The sequence below is a fragment of the Rutilus rutilus genome (genome assembly GCF_951802725.1).
Source record: "Rutilus rutilus genome assembly, chromosome: 22".
NCBI classification, from domain to species: Eukaryota; Metazoa; Chordata; class Actinopteri; order Cypriniformes; family Leuciscidae; genus Rutilus; species Rutilus rutilus.
In genome coordinates, this window is record NC_140227.1 from 6,302,446 (window position 1) to 6,324,388 (window position 21,943).

A 21,943-nucleotide genomic window follows, 5' to 3' on the forward strand; every position below is an offset into this window, starting at 1 on the left:
AAACAGATACAATCTGTGGCCGGTTGTATAAACGGTTTAGACTAATCTTACAAGTTAGGCATCTAATTTTTTATTTAGGACTTGTCATAACTTTCTTATGTCAGTTACAGAAAAAAAGTAGATATGAATACAAAAAGTAAGACTGATTACCCCTTAACTAACTGCTAGTTGGTCAGACTAGTTCTTAAGACATATGCTGAATTCAGAACCACATACCAGTATGCTAGTATGCGGTTCGTAATTCAGCAACAGTCTTAACATAGTGGCTATGCTTATGCAACTGGCCCCATTTTGCATACTAATGCTGTATTCCATTCAAAGTCGAATGTGTGTTGATGAATAAAGAAACAAAATTGCAACTAACAGCTTTGCAGGTGTTCCATTGCATACTTTCCGTACATTAGACAATGCTATGCAATGCTAGCATCTGTTGTGCAGGTGTATGTTCATATAAAAAAGATAATTTACATTGTTTTACATATCTATCTCTGCTAATATTTGCTAAACTGAGTTTATTGACAAGCAGGACTTTTTAACAGAACTGTCACTTTTCTATCTTATGTCATAGTTCATGTACATGTACAGCATTTTATGTCTTGCAAATTTATTTATTTAAAAAAAAAAAAAATTCTGTCATCAAAATACAGTTATCTAGCTGGAAAACATATGACAAATTTGCAAGGGTTCTGTGATAGATGATTTGTGATTAATTAAAATGGGTTAAAATCATAAACAAATCACCATATTCCATAATATGCTAAATTATATTATTTGATATATTTATAAAATTATATTTTTTATAATATTTCCATTTAAAGTGAATTGATTGTTTTATAGCTGTCATGGAGTTTAATTATAGTCTGTTATTATTGTATAAAATTGATCTTTTCTGTTGTAATTGTTTGTATCAGTGTTGTTATTGTTAAATAACACACTTAGCGTTATCGTTAATTGAAATAAAATATAAATATTAGATGAAAAAAATTATTACATTTAAAAATGTAATAATTTTTTTTAAATGTTAACTTCGCAACCAACAGAAAAAAAAAAGTTTAAGGTCAAGAGTGAATGTTACTGAAACTAAAACAACAAATGTAATAACAAAAATACTAAAACTGATATAAAAAGTAATTCAAAATATGAATACATGTTATAATAGTATATAAATAATACTTAATTGTGGTTGTTATTTTTAATTTTTGTTTTATTTGCTTCTAGAGATAATATTGTTAAATGATTGTATTCAATTAACTAAAAATATCATTTTTATTATGAATATTGTAAATTATTACTCTTGAGTTTTCCATGAATATAGCCTTTGATGCTGGTATGGCATTAAATTATAAAAAAAATATAAGTAAAACATTTATATAAATAAAAGTAAATTTTAGTAAATAAGAAATATCAGTATATTTTTTTCTGACTACACTATCTTTTTATGTGGGGCAAGTGGGCTACAAATCTGGGCCAGCAGATACAAAGCATACTAAGATGATAGCTTGCATCTAATTGGGCATACTATACGCATATAAGTATACATTTGAGGATTAGATATGGTTGTGTCATGTATTTTACAGATATTTTTGTTTGTTTTGTTTTGTTCTTCCCTCTGCTTCGCTGGCAGTACGGAAACAGCCAATCAGGAAAGGTACAAAATAAAACAAAACAGGCTGTAATTAGTGTTGACGGGCAGTAGCGCAGGTCAGAACAGCTGTAATGAGACGTCATTAACCAGAAGGTTTTTCTCTGGCACACAGAGGCCCAGGAGACAGAGCCGCTGAGTGGGGATGGTCAGGGTGGCGGTGCTCCTCTCACAGGCTGCTTGCTGACATGTCAGCAGCTTCGAGCGCTTTTCACCAAAAGACTGAAGTACGCTCTTCGCAGTCGCAGAGGCATTTTTGCACAGGTACACAGTTGTGAATACAATCATTTTTAAATTATCGACTAATAATTATTCACATTTTACTGATTTTGTCAGTTCCAAAGTCTACCAACAGATGGATAATGGATAATAAAGATTTGTTTAAATAAATGTTGAATTCATTTTGTCTTACTGCATAAGTCAACCTATTTACTTTTTTAAATGTTCTAGTTTAAATGTCCTTGGTGTTATAGTGCATAATACAGGTTATTCCAAATGGAAAGAAAATCACTCTGCTTTGACAGCAGTAATTTCTAAGTAATTTGGAGGTAATTTGGCAGTTCAGTTAGTAATTCATAGTACATGTTGTTCCTTGTCTTCCACTGAGGTTTTTTATGGTATCTTGAAGGGATATCTGTATAAAATCAGTTTCAGATCATATCAGACTGATGTTGGATATTCTAATACCTTTTCTGCCATCCAACACTCACTTAAAGTTTATCACTTAAAGAAAAAATTCAGCTTTGCATCACAGGAATAAATTACATTTTAATAAAATAGAAAACAGTTATTTTAATATTTCACAATTGTAGTGTTGTTACTGTATTTCTTTATTTTCTTTCAAAAAAATCTTTACAATCCTACACTCACATTAGTGTACCGTATTTAAAGAGACCTCTTTGTTTCTTTATGTTGCATTTTGTATAACAACAGTTGATTTATGAGGCCATCATGTTTTGCAGATTGTTCTTCCTGCAGTTTTTGTCCTTATCGCTCTACTCTTCAGTCTTATTGTCCCACCCTTTGGGAAATATCCACCCCTGGAGCTCCAGCCGTGGATTTACGGGGAACAGTTCACCTTCTTCAGGTACTCATTCAGAGATGGAGAGTTTCAAGAAAAAGTCTGCTGTCACCTGCAGATCTCTTATCTATTATCTCTTTCCCATAAAGCAATGATGCCCCACAGGACCCAGCCATACAGAACCTCCTGGATGCCCTGCTAGATCCACCCGGGTTTGGTACTAAATGTATGGATCCGAGCAGGTACGATCCCTGTCATTAGAAATACAACAACCGTAAATAGGCTATTCTGCTTAATTAATGTAACGTGATGCTTTATTTTATGCTTTCTCAGTGACATAGAGTGTTTAGAGGAAGCAGAAACAAAGTTTGTCCGGCCCCAGATTCCTTACAGCATGTGGCAGCTCTTTCACAAAGGCAACTGGACTGTAGAAAAGCCGTCCCCCGACTGTGAGTGCAGTACTGAAAATATCCGCAGGATGCTGCCGGAATGCCCACAGGGAGCAGGAGGAATCCCCCCTCCTCAGGTCAGTAAAATACACTACTGTTCCAAAGTTTGGGGTCGGTAAGAATTTTTTTTTATGTTTTTGAAAGTCTCTTATGCTCACCAAGGATGCATTTGTTTGATGAACAATACAGTAAAACAGTAATATTGTGAAATGGCACATCTCATTAGTTTCACATGATCCTTCAGAAATCCTTCTAAAACTCTGATTGGTGCTCAAGACACCTTTCTTATTTCTTATTATTATCGATTTTGTGCTGCTTAAACTTTTGTGGAAACCATGATACGTTTTTAAGGATTATTTGATGAATAGAAAGTTCAAAAGAACAGCATTTATTTGAAATAGAAATCGTTTTGTAACTTCATGCACGGTATGTTGTAAGATATGTATGCTAGCATTTACCAAATATTGTAAACAAGTTAGCATGTTCCCAGAAATAATCTGTCATTGCTAATAAAGGTGTTTAATATAAATAAGCAAATCAATAAATAAGAAATTAGAACACTTGTCAAAAACACAGATTTAAAGGGAATAGACAGTTTTTTAAATATTATTTTACTTTATTTATTTATTTCCATTTTTGTGCCAACACCTCCACCATTTCCTCATGTAGATCAAACAAATGACTGGTGATATCCTGCAAAATCTGACAGGTCGCAACATTTCTGACTACCTCATCAAAACATATCCCCAAATTATGAAGAAAAGGTTTGATTTTCATTTATTGTTTTTTAAAATACTCTATAATATTGTTTTGACAGCACATATGTGTAATTATTGTCTCTCACATACAGTTTGAAGACGAAAAAATGGGTAAATGAATTTAGGTGAGTTGATTACCATCCAAGATCCAAACATTCACCATGTAATTTCAGTTTGATTTAATGTTGGTTTACTCTCTGCTCACCCGTCGCAGATACGGAGGTTTCTCTCTGGGGGCTAAAAGCTCTCAAGCTGTGGATGAGCCACATCACCTAGAGGAGTCTGTTTTGGCTATTAGAAGACGCTACAACATTGCAGAGGTGTGCCATCTAAGTTTTTGGGTGATTAAACAATATTTTGTTGAGTGTGTTTATGTGCTGGTTTAAACCCGTCATGGAGAGCTGACTCCTAAAGTTTTTCTGTGTGGTGATTAGTTCACAGCAGAGAGAGAAATTTTTACTAAATGACAATATTTGCCCCATCAAATTAATTTTCAGGGGCATTTTTACCTTTATAAGGGCAATTTTTACCAAATTTTTACATTTAATCAATAGATTCAGTTAAAATAAGACCCTACAGGACTGTTACCAATCAAATGAAAGCAGTATTTGCTCTGCAGAGGTGACGCTGAAGCTGCATTTGAAGTGGCATTTAGGTGTGTTTACACAGAATGTTTATTGCAGCTAAGAGGTGGCATGAACGCATCTACACTGCAGTTACATATGTATACATATGGTAATAGTATGATATGTTTTTTTTTTATATTTAAATATGAATTATTTTTTTTATTTTTTTAGTATATTTAAAAATATTAAACTAAAATTGCCAGTAGATGGCCGCAAGTTGCTGTCTCAATGAGTGAGTCATTCTGGAACAAAGCAAGTGACTGTCTTTTTGAATAGGTCATTGAATCATTCACTTCATTCATTCTGAAATTAAACACAACCACTGTGAACACAACAAGCTCGAAGACACACAATGGTTCTGCTGTTACTTTTTTGGCGAAGTAGAGCAAAAAATATTATATTGTGTATAAAATATCACATGTAATTTTGCTTAACTATATATGTTATACGTTATAAATTTAAAAGACAATGGCTTTTTTGCCCCTGTGTTCTGAATTTTAAAGGCATTCAACTGCATTCTAACAGGCTACATCTTGCAGTGAAAGTGTACACTCTTACACAAATTTTTTTTTTTTTGCAAAGTGAGTGACACTACAGTATTATTGTAGATTATGTATATTGCACACACCTAGTGGTTGTTAAAAGGGGTTTCCACTGAATGAGCCATGTTTTGCAACCAGAATGTCATAGAGACTAGAGGGCTGGGCTCTTTTTACTTGAGACAGAAAAGAATCACCCAAAAGCTAAGCTAAAAACATTCAGAACATCTTAGCAACGCTCTGGCAAACACCCAAAGTACCCTAGCATCATTACTGTCAGTTTTGCACTTTTGTTCTTTTACAGAATGGCTCTTTAGATCAGCTCCTTCACAGATTACCAGATGTCCTTATAGGACTCACCAGCCAAAACAATGTGAAGGTGAGTAAGACACCTGTGAGAGACCTCTCTCAAGCTCAAACGTCTCCTGATCTCTTCATTCAGCTGTGATGTGTTCTCTCTCAGGTCTGGTTTAATAATAAAGGATGGCATGCCATGGCATCATTTGTGAATATTATGAACAATGGTCTCCTTCGTGCCAACTTGCCACCTGACATGGAAAGACGCAAATATGGAATAACAGCCTACAATCACCCACTCAACCTCACCAAGGAGCAGCTGACAGAGATGGCCCTGTATGTAATCTTAGTTTGCTGAGGGGGAATTTACTAAAGCGGCCTTTTCATTATCTCAGACAAACGACAGACAGGAAGTCATTCAATATTTTATCTTTTGCGCTAGACTGTATGCAACCGCCAGACAGGATGTGATGTAATCTAATCAAAACTATTAGATTAGTAAGAATTACCAATATTTTTACACAAAAATTCTTTAAAGACTATTTCTTTTAATCCCACTAGGGCAGTGTTCTTCAACCCTGCTCCTGAAGGAGCCCCAACACTGCACGTTTTCTTTGTCTCCCTAATCAAACACACCTGATTCAACTCATCAGCTCATTATCACATGGGTTAATGAGCTGATGAGTTGAATCAGGTGTGTTTGATTAGGGAGACAAAGAAAACGTGCAGTCTTGGTGGTCCTTCAGGAGCAGGGTTGAAGAACACTGCACTAGGGGACAAAATGCGACAGTCGTATGCAAATGCACAAATTTGGATTACAAATTTGGAAACATGCACTGTCTGCATCAATTAACATCCAATTGACTAAATAAACTATTCAAATGAGGTAATGATACAAACAGCTACAAACATAGAAATACTGTGAATTCATTGAACCAGCGCAACTGTTTTCCTGGGAAAAGGTGCAACTCTAGTAAAGCTAAAAATTTGTCAATGCTTTTTTCTTTCTGATCTTTGCAGAATGACTACCTCGGTGGACGTTCTGGTGTCCATATGTGTTATTTTCGCCATGTCATTTGTTCCTGCCAGTTTTGTGCTGTTCCTTATTGAGGAACGAGTCAGTAAAGCAAAACATCTGCAGTTTGTCAGTGGAGTGAAGCCAATCCTTTACTGGACCACCAATTACGTTTGGGACATGGTCAGTTCTGCAAGTTTGATGTGGCTGTGAAATGTCTTAAAATGGTTATCCAAATTGATTTCACATTTGTGTTGTTCTTGTGTTTCAGCTGAACTATACAGTACCAGCCGCTATGGTGGTCTTCATCTTCATCAGCTTCCAGCAGGAATCATATGTATCTGAGAAGAATCTGCCTGCACTGGTGCTCCTTCTTTTGCTCTATGGGTGAGAAATTATTAAATCACTGGGCATTTACTGGTTCAATTAGCACATTAGTACACTTACTAACACTGCTGACAAATATATCATATGTTTTGTTTTGGTGGGGTCCCCAGCATGGGATCTGGAGTGCTGGTCTCCCCACAGCCTGTTTTAGCAGTTTAATCAGTTAAACTTCCTTGGTCAGCCATACTGGTCCACCACCTTGTCCAGCTCTAACCAGCATACACCAGTAATGCTTTGTTTGTTTGTCTGTTTGTTTGTTTCTGCTGCAGTTGGTCTATCATTCCACTCATGTACCCAGCATCCTTCATCTTCTCCGTCCCCAGCACTGCCTACGTGGTCCTCACCTCCATCAACCTATTCATTGGCATCAATGGCAGTGTCGCCACCTTCGTCTTGGAGCTATTTATCGATGAGGTGAGGGACATAGACCAAAAAGATACGGACTGGTTAACCTGATTAACCCATGTACAACATGTTCTTGGGTCAACATCCTTAGTTTTGGAAAAACATTCCTATCAACCATTCTTTACTTGTATTTAATTGCATATGACACTACTGTTCAAAAATGTTGTGTTGGTTGTTTTTGAAAGAAGTTTCTTATGCTCAGCATGGCTGCATTTATTTGATCAAAATGACAGTAAAAACAATAATATTGTGAAATATTATTACAATTTAAAATAACTGATTTCTATTTTAATGAAAAAATGTAATTTATTCCTGTGATGGCAAAGCTGAATTTTCAGCAGCCATCCGTTCAGTCTTCAGTGTCACATGATCCTTCAGAAATATTTTAGTTATTGTTTATGTTTCTAGAGTGTGCCATGGTTTGAAAAAATGCTTCTTTTTTTTTTAACTGGAAGAAGTCCCTTGGATCCTTTTTTCTATAAATACAAGTTTAAAACCCAACCAAAGAGCACCCTCTGGGATTGCTTAACAAAGGTCCTGCCAGCAAGCCGCACTCCAAGATGATTTCCTCGAAACATTTCTTATCATTAATGTTGTAAACAGTTGTGATATTTAATATCTTTGTGGAAACCATGACACATTTTATTCCAGGTTGTTTGATTAATAGATAAAAAGAACAGCGTTTATTTAAGATAAAAAAATCTTTTGTAACATTATAAAAGTCTTTACTGTCACTTTTGATCAATTTAATGACTGCATCCTTGCTGAAAAAAAATGATTAATGTCTTTCAAAAAAAGTATTATGGTAATATATATATATATACTTCTACTAATGCTACTTGTTTTTAATTTCTTCTGTTTATTGTTATTATAGTAATAATAGTAATAAAATATGTATAATATAAAATAAAAAATAAAAACAAACATTCATTAAAAAACATGAATTAAAAAAAAAATCATCTCTTCTTTATTTGATTTGCATGCTGTACTCAGCATTTGAATGAGGTCAACAGGATCCTGAAGAAGGTGTTCCTGATCTTCCCTCACTTCTGTCTGGGTCGAGGTCTCATTGACATGGCCAAGAACCAGGCCATGGCAGACGCATTTCAGCGGCTAGGTATTTTTACAAAGAGCTCTCTCACTGATAAACAAATATTTCTGCAATAGGCATGAACAACTGTAAGTCTTGAAGATGAATTCATTTTGTTGATGTCAACAGGAACCAAACAGAATCTGGACCCTTTATCCTGGGATTTTGTCGGGAAGAATCTTTTTGCCATGGCGATGGAAGGAATTGTGTTCTTCATCTTCACTGTTCTGTTGCAGTATAAATTCTTTGTTAATTTTAGGTACATTTGTATGTTTAAATATCGTGACATTGAAGAAATCAACACATACATACAGCTGTGTGGTTGTTTCTGATAAATAAATATTTTCCCTTCAGCCGATGGTCGGGCTTTGTGCTGCCCCCCCTTGGCACGGAGGATGAGGATGTGGCGAGAGAGAGAGACCGTGTGAAGAACGGTAGAGCTCTGGGAGACATTCTCACCCTCACAGACCTTAGTAAGGTACAGAACCACACAAACAGCTGTATAAGATGTTGTTTGGTCTATTCAAGGGTAAAATACGGACTCTTTGTGTCTCTGCAGGTTTATAAGGCAGGCAGGAAGCCAGCAGTGAATCGGCTTTGCTTGGGCATTCCTCCGGGAGAGGTAAGTAGAGTTTCATATACCAGAACTCTCCTGGAAACATTTAAACTAGCACCTTGTTTTTCTGTTGTTATGGTTTAAACTGCTGCAAGTGTCTTCTTTTCCCATGGCAGTGTTTTGGGCTTCTTGGTGTTAATGGGGCTGGGAAAACCTCGACCTTCCGCATGCTAACAGGAGACACCCGCATTACTTACGGAGAAGCATTTCTTAGCAACCACAGGTTAGACCATTGACATGTGATGAACATTATAGAAATATTTTCACAATAATTACATTGTCATCATTATTCCCACAGTATAACTGTTATTAGAGTTTGGCACTTTACTTAGTATTACTTTACCCTTGCACAACCCCCTAACATACATGCATTTGTTTTATTTAGTGTTCTTACAGAAATGGAGAAAGTTCATCAGCTGATGGGCTACTGTCCTCAGTTTGATGCCATCAGTGACCTGCTGACAGGACGTGAGCACCTGGAGTTCTACGCTCGCCTCAGAGGAGTGCCAGAAGCTCATGTTGCAAAGGTGCAGCATGCCCCAAAATCATTCTTATTATTATAAAAGTGCAATCTGAGAACATAATACTAGTTATCAGGGTTAATAGAGCTAAGGGTCTCAGTGATTCCAAGCTTGTTTCAAATGGACCCTATAGTCATAATATATTTGTATATGGTTGGCTTCACATCTTCTGGCAAGTAGGGGTTTGAGACCCCTTTTCTAAAGGCCGTGACATGCCAAGCTGTTGGTTGGTCATTGGCCAATCTCGGGCCGTCATTAAGCATCTGTCGGCCTAGTTTTTGTTGTGTGTTCCACACCTCTGGCACTAGTCAAACCGTCTGCATCTTGTTGAATCGCTGTGGAGCCTGTCAATGAGAGAGATCACTCCGATTGGCTGTTCAGCTTAGTGAACGAGTGCACGAGATAAAAAAAAACGCAAGCAAATGACCAAGTCAAGCGGGCACAAACAGAAGGAGCTTCTCATTTTTATCTTCATCTCATTTGTAATGATATTCATCTAATCCATCTGTGGTGAATAAGAGTGGTAAAAAAATGGTCAGCAAGGACAGCTTTGTTATAGTTTGTATTTCCTCAGTCCTTGCTCATCTGATTTTCCTTTTTTGAATGCCGAATGAAGACTACCAAATACTGACTACTGCCACATGCTCTCATGTAGATGCAGAACGTATATGCTAGTTGACCGTAGACTTTGCGGTGTGCCAACTTTTTGGCGACATGAGGCGACACCACAGTTGACCTTCGTCTCCTCTAGTTCTCTGATGCCGGTTTTGTTGTGATTGGTCCATAAGCACTGTAGCTAGCTTACAGTCCTTTTTCATGCCTGTTTTGTAGGTGGCGCAGTGGGGAGTGCAAAAGCTTGGTCTGAGTCAGTATGCTGAGCGAGAGGCTGGGAAATACAGTGGAGGAAATAAGCGCAAACTCTCCACCGCCATTTCCCTTATTGGAGCTGCACCTGTCATCTTCTTGGTATGTTTATTACCATCACACTGTTGTATGATGAAGCTGTAAATGGCATTTTTCAGCCTCATCTGTGATTCTCAGGATGAGCCTACGACTGGGATGGACCCAAAGGCCAAGCGCTTCCTCTGGAACTGCATTCTCAGTGTGATCAAAGAGGGAAGATCTGTTGTTCTCACCTCTCACAGGTAGAAGACACTATGAAAGTTTCATATAGGTAGCCTCAATTAATGGAAATGAAAATCTAATTACTAAACACATGTTATAGATATTATTGTGAATGATTCATCTATGTATACGTTTAATTTTTAACTTTTTTTTTTTGAGTGAATCCGGTGAAATGAAAGTTGTCTCTGGTGTTGTATGCAGAACTATTTCAATCATTTAGTCAACTTAAACTCCACCTCTGCAAACTCATGTTTATCTGCCTCAATTTTTGAGTGCAATGGCTACATCTCAAAATCCAGTCAATAACCTATAAACAAAACCAAGCCATGAGAAACTGTAAAGAACATTGCCATATTTATGTACACAAATGCAGAAGTGCCCACTCAAACCAGAAGATCATCTGATTGATATGTAATACATCCAATGACATTTTTTGTTTTTATGAGAAACTTAATCCATATATAAAGTATAAAGATGCCTCTATGTCTGTACTTTATACTTTATATTTTGACTTTCAGTCTGCCATCTTAGAGAGAAATCAACTCTCTGAAAGATATTCTGATTTCAGATTAACTTCACATTTATGTTTCCACCCTGATGGTTCTCCTGTCTTTTCAGCATGGAAGAGTGTGAGGCTCTGTGCACCCGAATGGCCATCATGGTGAACGGCAGGTTCCAGTGTCTGGGCTCAGTTCAGCACCTGAAGAACAGGTAACAGTTCTGAATGAAACATTAGCTTAATACGTGCAGCTCACTATACACTGCATGCAGTTTCAAAAATGTGCCTAATTTTTGTCATACCATGCATACCATGTATTGCATGTTTAATTTTTTTAAAATAATTTTTTGCTTGTGGCGTCATTTCAAAATCAAACTGTTATTTCTATAGAGATTAAATAGTGATTCAAGAGGTTTTGGATGATTTACTAATGTTAAAAATGTGGTTGAGTAGTGAGTTTGATGTGTCAGTTAAACTTGAGGTTCTGTGGGGTGCGGACTGCGGACTGGATCGACTCCATTCCTAGAGCTTCCGAACAAATGGTTTTTTTGGGGTGCGGACTGATGGGGCAGTGAACCCAAGGAGTCAGTCCTGTCCGATTTTAGGGAAAAATCAGGGTCTATTGGAGACGTCAAATAGATTTTAGGCGCGTCGAAAGATCACCACAGACACAGTACAATCCACATGGGATAATCTCACAGTATAACAAGCAGCTGTGCAAAATATAATTCCCTAAAAAGAAAACAGTATTGTGGCTGATGTCACTTTCAGTTTATTTCGTCTTAATGGAAAATAAAGGTCAAGAAAATACAGTGTATACTACAAAACTAATATGAGTAGTAAGCAATTCCGCACGTCAAGTCACCTTTATTTATAAAGTGCCTCACAGTAATAAACAGGGAAATAACAGAATCAGTGATGCAAACTTCAAATGTAAGACAAATTCAAATTCTGCTGTAAAGCAGCTCTAAAAAGACAATAGTGTCATTATTCAGCTCAAGTCAGTTCATTGTTTATTCAGTTCAGTTCAATTAACTGTAAAAGTTAATCAATTATGAAACGAGTTCAAATTAGCTATAAGCACTTCTACACAAGGTCGTTATATAGCTTCAGTGAAGTCGATGTTGTGAAATTCGTCAATAATGAAACAAATTTCATGCAGCTTTACAGAAAGCAATAGCGTTATCATTCAGCTCAATTCAGTTCAAGTTTTGTTCTCATCGTATAATGTCAGTGCAGTCAAATCAATAATATTACGTAATAGTAAGTGTCTTTTAACAATGTGACAATTAACATGTTTTCATTTCTGCCCTCTTTGTCTTTCCTACTAGGTTTGGAGACGGCTACACAATAATCCTTCGTTTGTCCACCCCGTCTACAGAACCATGCCCAGTGGATGCCTATATCAAGAACTCCTTCCCTGGGATCCAGCTGAAGGAGAGACATCAGAATGTTCTCCATTACCAGCTGCCATCACAAACCTGTTCGCTCGCTCGCGTCTTTGAGGTTCTGTCAAATAATAATGAGGAGCTGGGGATAGCTGACTACTCAGTGTCACAGACTACACTGGATCAGGTAAGAGTACAGTACTGAGAAAAAGTCCGCTCCAAAACCTGGTGAGCTGCCTTGCTGTCTATTGCCTGCATAGGCTGCTACCTTCTAAGACAGCATACTAAATGTCATGGAACCTCATACATGACCGATTTATACACTAAACATAGGCAACTCATCAGACAAATAGCTCTCCTCAATAGACTTGACTATTGAGACTTGATTTCAATAGAAATGTGCATTAGCGTGTTGCTAAACTAACAATACTTTAAAGGTCCCGTTTTTCCTGTGTTTTTGAAGCTTTGATTGTGTTTACAGTGTGCAATATAACGTGTTCATGTTTCGCGTGTAAAAAAACACATAACAGTATTTTTCACACAATTTACTTATCTGTATACCGCTGTTTTCACTGTCCTAAAAACGGGCTGATGACTTCCTTGTTCTATGAAGTCCCTCCTTCAGAAATACGTAACGAATTCTGATTGTGCCAGCGGTTCCTGTGTTGTGATTCGACAGCAGCTTAGCGCACGTTGCCCGGAAAGGTCATGCCGGAATCAGACCCGGAGAACATAGATGAAGAGGATCGATTAGAACCTGTTCAAAATAACAGCGTCTCGACGACATGGCGACAAACACACTCTACAAACGCAACAAGACCACGCCCCCTTTTTTTGTGTATTCCTGTGGGCGGAGGTTAGTCAAAAAACTGTTCTAGTGACGTCATTAAAGCAGGAAGTAGAGGGATGTAGTCCAAACCGGCCGTTCGCTGTAGGCTTTGAAAGGGGACTTCTGTTAAATAAAATATCTCGCTTGGCATTGAACTTTGAGCTTTATAATTTTAATTTTATAATTCCAATAATTCCAAATTATGTTACACTTTTACTTTGTATTGTAGCACAGAGGTTGATCATGTTTGGAATTCTTACAGTTCGTCAGAGAAGTTTCACACGCAGATTTAGTTGCAGCAAATCACACACACAGCCTCATGAAGGAACACAGACTGGCTGTATGACATTTTCATTGAAGCAGAATTTCACAAGGAACATTGCTAAACTTTGTCGGTATTGTCAGATCATCAGCGCTTATTTGCAGCGCAGAGAGAGCATGTGCACATGGTTGCTAAATTGAGGAAATTAAGTTAAACACTGGGCAGAAAATATATCCTCAGTTTCAGGGATAAGATTTATTCTCTTGACAACCCCAAGCGGGAAAGATAGTGGAGGCTTGTTATCAATGCATTACATTTATTCATTTTAAAGACGCTTTTAGCCAAAGCAACTTACAAATGAGGAATACAGCAGCAAGCGATTCATAGTGAAGAGGCAAATAAACACAAAAAGTGCTTAAAATACAAAGTTTCAGAGATTGCTTAGAGTAGCAAAAGCTAGAATAGGGAGGGTTTAAATGAAAGTGAAAGCATAGAATTATTATTATTATTATTATTATTTTAAGATGAGGTCAAGTGCTCATGGAAGAGATGAGTTTTCAGCTGTCTTTTGAATGTTGTCAGGGATTCTGCATTCAGGATGAAGATGAGGAGATCGTTCCACCAGCAAGGAACAGTGAACGAAAATGTTCTGGAGAGTGATTTTGTGCCTCTCTGTGATGGGACCACGAGCCGTCACTCTTTTACGAACCTCAATGTTAGTCTAGGGGTTAAATGAAGTCGTAACAAAATGTAAAATAAAAAAAAGTCTGACGGTCACATCAATCCCCTGATCCAGAAAAGCACAAACACAAAATTAAGCAAATCTCTTAATTTATTAATAACAAAGGAAGCAAATCTTCAGGAGAGGGCCAGGCCAACATAACAAACAAAAATCCTCTAACTAAACACGAAAACTCTAACTAACCTTAACAACAAAAAAAAAGAAAAGAAATGACAGAGTCTTACCTATCTCCCTGTCTACCATAAACATAAACAAAACTTTAGATTCAAAGAAAATGGCACCCTCTCCCTACCGCTTCCAAAGAAAGACAAACAAAAGTATTTACATAAATTAGAAAATAACATAAAAGAATCATAAGCACACCCACCATAGCGTTCACACACTCTCTCATAGATTGTAATTGACAAGTTCATTCACAAAGTTAAGAGGTAATAAAGACCACACTTGGTCACACTAAAATGCACAAAAGAACACCAGTCTGGATCAGGACAAAGAGTGAGCGCGTAGCCGTCAGCACCCCAGCATTGTCTCTTTGCCGTCTTATACACCTTGGATCTCTGTAGCATCCACTCAGTACTGATGAATGATGGACATCAGCTGGAATCCAATTAGCAATCTATGACAGAGAGAGTCAGAAAGAGCAAAAGATGGAAACATGCAATACATAACTTGCCCAGTAGGTGACACTCTCCCAAGAGCGCATAGTTCACAAATACAGCCACAGGGCGTAACACCCCCACCACTAAGAATGCAAAAAAAAATAATAAAAAAAAAATAATAAAATAAAAATGTCAACCCAAACATCTCCTAAATGATGGATACATTAATCTGGTTCCACTTAACTTCTTGAAAGGGCATCTGCCATAACATTCTCCACCCCCTTCTTGTGACGAATATCTAAGCTGTACTCTTGTAGAGTAAGGGACCACCGTAACAACCGTTGATTAGCACCTGACATGCGAGAGAGGAACACTAGGGGGTTATGGTCAGTATATACCACAATAGGACTAATACTACTACCCAGGTACACATCAAAATGCTTGAGAGCTAATAACAGGGCAAGGGCCTCTTTTTCAATTACACTATAATTCCGTTGAGCTCCAATGAACTTTCTAGAAAAATAGGAGACAGGATGTTCAACACAAGCTTGATCCTCCTGTAACAATACAGCTCCAGCACCATTATCACTCGCATCCACCTGCAATTTGAAAATTCTTGAGAAATCAGGTGCAGAGAGAACAGGAGCCTGACAAAGGAGATCCTTTGCTGCTTCAAAGGCAAGTTGACATTCAGTAGACCACACAAACTCTCGCTTTGTACTGAGGAGGTCTGTGAGTGGACAAACCAAGGTGGAAAAATTTGAACAAAAAGCTCGATAGTAACCACTCATCCCCAGAAAACGTCTGAGTTCACGTTTATTAGATGGAACAGGAAACTGGAGAATGGCTGCTATTTTAGCATCAATTGGTTTTACCAATCCCTGACCAACTTGCTTACCCAAATAGGTAATGGTACCTTCAGCAAACTCACACTTTGCAAGATTTAGTGTCAATGAAGCAGCCCCTAAGCGACTACAAACTTCTCTGAGAGTTTCCAAGTGTTGCACCCAATCATCTGAATAAATCACAATGTCATCTAGATACACTTCACAATTTGAGACTCCCGAAAGAACTTGATGCATCATTCTCTGAAATGTAGCAGGTGCATTTCTCATCCCAAAAGCTAAAACGGTGTATTGTAAAAAGCTATCAGGGGTTACAAATGCAGATATCTCAGAGGCTCGTTTAGTGAGGGGCACCTGCCAATATCCCTTCAATAAGTCCAACTTAGTAACATATTTAGCTGAACCGACTTTATCCACACAGTCCTCAATTCTAGGAAGAGGAAAGGAGTCAGGCTTTGTTACATTGTTGACTTTACGGTAGTCCGTATAAAATCGAAAGGTTGAATCTGGTTTAGGTACCAGCAAGCAGGGAGAGCTCCATGGGCTCTGACTAGGCACGGCCATACCATGCTTTAACAGGTAGTCAACTTCTGCCTTTATAACTTCCCGCTTTCGTGGATTTAATCTGTAAGGGTGTTGTTTTATTGGTTTGGCATTCCCCACATCAATGTCATGAGCACAGACAGATGTTCTACCGGGGACATCACTAAACAAGATAGAAAAAGTACTCAACAACTCCAACAAGTCATGAGACTGTTCTGCAGTTAGATGTGAAAGGAAACAAGAGGGATCTTGTAATATAACAGAATTCTGAAGGCGGGTGGGAGAAATAGGGAAGCCTCCGCCTTGCATTTCATCCTCCTCCGTAGAGGACGTAGCTATTACACTCACAGTAGCAGCAGCACAAGGTAAGAGAGGGTCAACCTGCTTGCTGTCGTTATCAGTCGATGTTCTACTCACATAAGCTTTAAGGCGATTCACATGACATACCCGATTTTTGCACTTTCGGTCCGGTGTAGCAACAACATAGTTTGTTTCATTCAACTTCCTCTCAATCAAATACGGACCAGCAAATTTGGCATGCAGAATCGACCCAGGCATTGGCAGCAAAACTAAAACCTGATCACCAGGCGAAAAGTCTCGTTTCACACTTTTTATGTCAAACCGTTCTTTCATTTTTAACTGAGTTTCAGACAGATGTAACTTAGCCAGGTCTCGTGCTTTACCTAGCTTTTCACGGATGGAGGTAACATACTCATCAACAGGCACAGGTCTAGATGGCTGAATTAACAACTGGTCACTTAACAATTTTAACGGACCCCGCATGGTGTGCCCAAACACGAGTTCAGCAGGGCTGAAACCAAGAGACTCCTGTACAGTCTCTCTGGTTGCAAACATCAAATAAGGAAGACCCTCAGCCCAGTCTCTACCAGTCTCGATACAGTAACAACGCAACATCGCTTTGAGAGTTTGGTGAAACCTTTCCAAGGCCCCCTGTGATTCGGGATGATAGGCACTAGACGTTTGGTGACCAATACCCAGCATCCCTAGAGCCTGCCTGAAAACCTTGGAGGTAAAATTCGAGCCCTGATCACTCTGTATGATCCTTGGTAGTCCAAACGTAGTACAGAACTTAAGAAGCTCTTTTACCACCACCTTAGCCCTCAATGTACGTAATGGAACTGCTTCAACAAAACGGGTTGTCGCACACATTATTGTGAAGATATACTGATGTCCTGCTTTCCCTTTTGGCAGTGGTCCGACACAGTCAATAATCAGTCGGTCAAATGGATCATCTACAACAGGAATCGGGCAAAGGGGTGCGGGAGGAATTTTCTGATTCGGCTTGCTTGCCATCTGACAGACATGGCATGATTTACAGTATCTAGAAACAGAGTTCTTAAGTCCAGGCCAGAAAAAGTATCTAGAAATGCGGTAATAGGTTTTAGTTATACCAACATGTCCAGAAAGAAAATTCTCATGGGCGAGTTTCAAAACCTGTTGCCGATAAGTAGATGGCAAAACTATTTGCTGCACCTCCTGCCAGCCAAGCTCTTCTTTCTGTGGTTTCCATCTGCGCATCAGCAAGCCCTCCTCCCAAAAGTAAACCACCCCTGAATTAGGATCATAGACACTATTCTCAACAGCCTTTATGCACTTGACCAAAGAAGGGTCTGCTCTCTGTGCAACAGCTAAAGAATCTCTCCCCACCTTCAAAGAAGTCTCCATATCACCCTCCTCCCTCCCAGAAGGTACATCAACATCAGAATCTGGTGATATAAACAGAGCACATTCCACAGTCTTAGGCACGTCATTAGCTATAAAAGAGGTTGACAGATCTACTATTTCTTTAAACTTCTGTGTTTGAGCACGAGTAACCACACAAGAGGGGAACACAGACGGAAACTTCTCAGCCAAATCATCGTTTTGGGAAGTATTAGGCATGCAGGTCACAATAGGTGTAGGGAAAACTATGCCCCCTGCAAGATCATTCCCAAGAATCAAGTCAACACCCTCTACAGGTAACTGTTCACGCACAGCCAAGTTGACTACCCCACTAACAATATCAGAATTCAAGTATGCAATATGAAGTGGCACATTCACACAACGCATCTCAATTCCACGTACCAATACTTCCTGACCAGTAAAAGTAGTATCGGAAAACGGCAAGACTCCCGCAGATATAAATGATTGAGCTGCCCCTGTATCACGCAGAATTGTTACAGGCTTAAACTCCGAATCAAACGATAACGAGACTGTACCCTTAAACAAAAAAGGCTGATACATCTCTTCATCTGTGTTAGAGTGTAAGGAATCAACAAGTGCAACATTTTTAGTCTTTGAAGCACCACTCTTCTGCTTCCATGCTCTACAATCTGCAATCAGATGATTTGAATCGAGGCAGAAGAAACAAACTCGCTTATCAGCACCCCCATTTGATTTACGAGTCATTTCATTTTTAAACGGACGTGTAACACGCTGCACTGAATTTTCCGCCTGCATTTTGACAGTCGCACCCAAAGAAAAGACATTCTTGTGGGTCAGCACAAATTCGTCTGCCAAAACTGCAGCATCAGCAAGAGAAGTGACCTTCTGTTCGTTTAAATACACAACAATATTAGCCGGAACGCAATTTTTAAACTCTTCTAACAAGATTAACTCCTGTATTTCCTCCAGGGATGTAACCTTGCTAGAAAGACACCACTTTTCGAAAAGCACTCTCTTTTCTCTCACAAATTCAACAAAAGTTTGTTTGACTGTTTTCATATGCCCACGAAACTTCTGTCGATAAGCCTCGGGGACCAACTCATATGCCCGCAAAACAGCTGACTTTACCGTTTCATAGTCAAGGGAACCTTCAATAGGTAAAGCTGAACAAACCTCTTGAGCTTTCCCTGTCAGACTGCATTGCAACAGCAAAGCCCACATCTCTTTTGGCCATTTTAGTTTACTGGCAATTCTCTCAAACGCAACAAAGTAAGAATCGACTTCAGCCTCCCTAAATGGAGGTACCAGTCTAATATATCTACTAACGTCAAACGAATCACTCGCAATAGATCTAGAAAAATCTTCAGTTTCAGTGCTATTTACGGGTGAGGATATTGAACCACCCCGAATACGTGGATCTGGAATTGGCCTTCGGGCCAACCGCTCAGATTCCAAATCCAATTTACGGATCTCAATATCTCTATCTGCCTGCTTTTCTAATATGCGAAACCTAATCATCTCCGCCTCGCATTCTTGCTTCTTAATTAAAAGATCCATCTCTTTCAATTTTAAAGCAATCATTGGATCCTGAGGCACAGAATCAAAATTTGGACTTGCCTCTTCTTCAGCATCCACTGCCGGCTCATCATCATCACCAGATTGTCTAGGTAAAATACCTGCAGTTATCAATTTCTCATAAAGATCTTCTTTAAGCACTTGTTTAGTGGCCTCCCTCTCAATCCGAATATCGAAGAATTCCGCAATTAAAACCAAATCTTTTTTTCTACATCTATTAAAGACTTCGATCGTGGGCCTGAGAGTAAATGCTGTTAAATCAAATTCCATTATTTTTACGTTTTCCTTCTTTACTCCTTCCCCACCCACTGATGAAAACAGTCAAAACAATAGAAGAGAGAGAGAGAGAGAAAAAAAGAGAGTACTCACCATACACAAACCGCGACCCATCGAATCACGATCGTACAAACAGACTTCAGTCTTGGACAACCGAAGCAAAACTTCCAATTTGCGATCCGAAAAACAAACGAACTCACTTCGCAAAAAAAAAAAAAACGACGAGCCCCCACTTGTTACGAACCTCAATGTTAGTCTAGGGGTTAAATGAAGTCGTAACAAAATGTAAAATAAAAAAAAGTCTGACGGTCACATCAATCCCCTGATCCAGAAAAGCACAAACACAAAATTAAGCAAATCTCTTAATTTATTAATAACAAAGGAAGCAAATCTTCAGGAGAGGGCCAGGCCAACATAACAAACAAAAATCCTCTAACTAAACACGAAAACTCTAACTAACCTTAACAACAAAAAAAAAGAAAAGAAATGACAGAGTCTTACCTATCTCCCTGTCTACCATAAACATAAACAAAACTTTAGATTCAAAGAAAATGGCACCCTCTCCCTACCGCTTCCAAAGAAAGACAAACAAAAGTATTTACATAAATTAGAAAATAACATAAAAGAATCATAAACACACCCACCATAGCGTTCACACACTCTCTCATAGATTGTAATTGACAAGTTCATTCACAAAGTTAAGAGGTAATAAAGACCACACTTGGTCACACTAAAATGCACAAAAGAACACCAGTCTGGATCAGGACAAAGAGTGAGCGCGTAGCCGTCAGCACCCCAGCATTGTCTCTTTGCCGTCTTATACACCTTGGATCTCTGTAGCATCCACTCAGTACTGATGAATGATGGACATCAGCTGGAATCCAATTAGCAATCTATGACAGAGAGAGTCAGAAAGAGCAAAAGATGGAAACATGCAATACATAACTTGCCCAGTAGGTGACACTCTCCCAAGAGCGCATAGTTCACAAATACAGCCACAGGGCGTAACAGTAGGCTTCTGGTTGGCATGTAGACTCGTAAGAGCGAGTGGAAGTAGGAGGGAGCTGAGCCTATGGTAGATCTATAAGCAATCGTCAATGCCTTGAACTTGATGCAAGCAGCAAGTGGTAGCCAGTGCAGAGAGATGAAGAGAGGTGTGACGTGGGCCCTTTTGGGCTCGTTGAAAACAAGACGTGCTGCAGCGTTCTGAATCATTTGTAGAGGTTTGATTGCACACGGTGGAAGTCCAGCCAGAAGAGTCACTAGAAATGACCATGGTGAGAATCTGTGTTACATGCTCAGTTAGAAAAGGCCTGATCTTCCTGATGTTGTGTAGAGCAAACCTGCATGACCGAGCTGTCTTTGCAATGTAGTCTTTGAAGGTCAGCTGGTCATCCAAGGTTATTCCAAGATTTCTGACTGACCTTGATGAGGTAAAAGATGATGAACCTAGCTGGATGGTGAAGTCGTGCTGTAGAGTCGGATTGGCAGGGAAGACGAGAAACTCAGCCTTTGCCAAGTTGAGCTGCAGGTGATGTTCTTTCATCCATGCTCAGATGTCTGCCAGACAGCTTGAGATTTGTGCAGCTACTGTGGGATTAAAGGTAATGAAATGAAAGGTAGAGCTGTGTGTCATCAGAATAGCAATTGTAGGAGAAACCATGTGCCTGTATGATGGGTCCCAGTGATGTAGTGTATATGGAGAAGAGTAGGGGTCCAAGAACTGAACCCTGAGGAACCCCAATGAGATAAAAAAAAATGTATAAATAAAAATATGCTTTCAGGACAAATAATCAGCGGGGCAAATATCACAACAATTATTTTTAATTAATTGAGAGAAGCAGAAATCATGATTAAAATATGATTAATCGTGAAAACCTAATAGCACATGTAAAGTAGTCCATTTTAAATGTATCAACTACTTTTTATTGATTCTTTTCAGTATTGGATGAAACATTAATATTTATAATAATTTAGAATTTTTCACTGAGTTTGATGCAGTGAATTATGGGATTGCCTTCTCCACAAAGGATATATGCAGGTGCAATCACATTTACTGTTGTTTGGCAAATTTTCGCTGACGAAATCTGGTAAATTCAATAGGAATCCACACTCTCTGGAATTTCATGTGAGGATGAATGAATATCACACAAATTTTTCACAAATGGTTCAAGTTGGTCACATAGATATGCCGCATTGACCAAAAGACAGCTTGCTTGGTTTTGAAAG

General features: G+C 38.6%; 1 protein-coding gene across 4 annotated transcripts in view; it reads left to right on the forward strand.

Annotated features, from left to right (window-relative positions):
* The window catches only part of abca7 (ATP-binding cassette, sub-family A (ABC1), member 7), a 44,819-nt gene that overhangs the window by 21,514 nt on the left and 1,362 nt on the right, over nucleotides 1–21,943 (forward strand). For 2 of the 4 annotated variants that reach the window (XM_084395538.1, XM_084395537.1), the window contains exons 26-48: nucleotides 1,625–1,648; nucleotides 1,758–1,906; nucleotides 2,605–2,729; nucleotides 2,813–2,905; nucleotides 2,997–3,189; nucleotides 3,782–3,876; nucleotides 3,963–3,995; nucleotides 4,085–4,190; nucleotides 5,340–5,414; nucleotides 5,499–5,668; nucleotides 6,353–6,530; nucleotides 6,619–6,734; nucleotides 7,004–7,148; nucleotides 8,133–8,256; nucleotides 8,359–8,488; nucleotides 8,584–8,707; nucleotides 8,789–8,851; nucleotides 8,962–9,068; nucleotides 9,231–9,372; nucleotides 10,198–10,332; nucleotides 10,408–10,511; nucleotides 11,110–11,202; nucleotides 12,322–12,565. In XM_084395538.1, coding sequence (XP_084251664.1) covers nucleotides 1,625–1,648; nucleotides 1,758–1,906; nucleotides 2,605–2,729; nucleotides 2,813–2,905; nucleotides 2,997–3,189; nucleotides 3,782–3,876; nucleotides 3,963–3,995; nucleotides 4,085–4,190; nucleotides 5,340–5,414; nucleotides 5,499–5,668; nucleotides 6,353–6,530; nucleotides 6,619–6,734; nucleotides 7,004–7,148; nucleotides 8,133–8,256; nucleotides 8,359–8,488; nucleotides 8,584–8,707; nucleotides 8,789–8,851; nucleotides 8,962–9,068; nucleotides 9,231–9,372; nucleotides 10,198–10,332; nucleotides 10,408–10,511; nucleotides 11,110–11,202; nucleotides 12,322–12,565 — 2,768 coding nt within the window. The remainder of the gene's footprint in view (nucleotides 1–1,624; nucleotides 1,649–1,757; nucleotides 1,907–2,604; nucleotides 2,730–2,812; nucleotides 2,906–2,996; nucleotides 3,190–3,781; nucleotides 3,877–3,962; nucleotides 3,996–4,084; nucleotides 4,191–5,339; nucleotides 5,415–5,498; nucleotides 5,669–6,352; nucleotides 6,531–6,618; nucleotides 6,735–7,003; nucleotides 7,149–8,132; nucleotides 8,257–8,358; nucleotides 8,489–8,583; nucleotides 8,708–8,788; nucleotides 8,852–8,961; nucleotides 9,069–9,230; nucleotides 9,373–10,197; nucleotides 10,333–10,407; nucleotides 10,512–11,109; nucleotides 11,203–12,321; nucleotides 12,566–21,943) is intronic. The other 2 variants (XM_084395539.1, XM_084395540.1) reach the window with 1 other exon arrangement.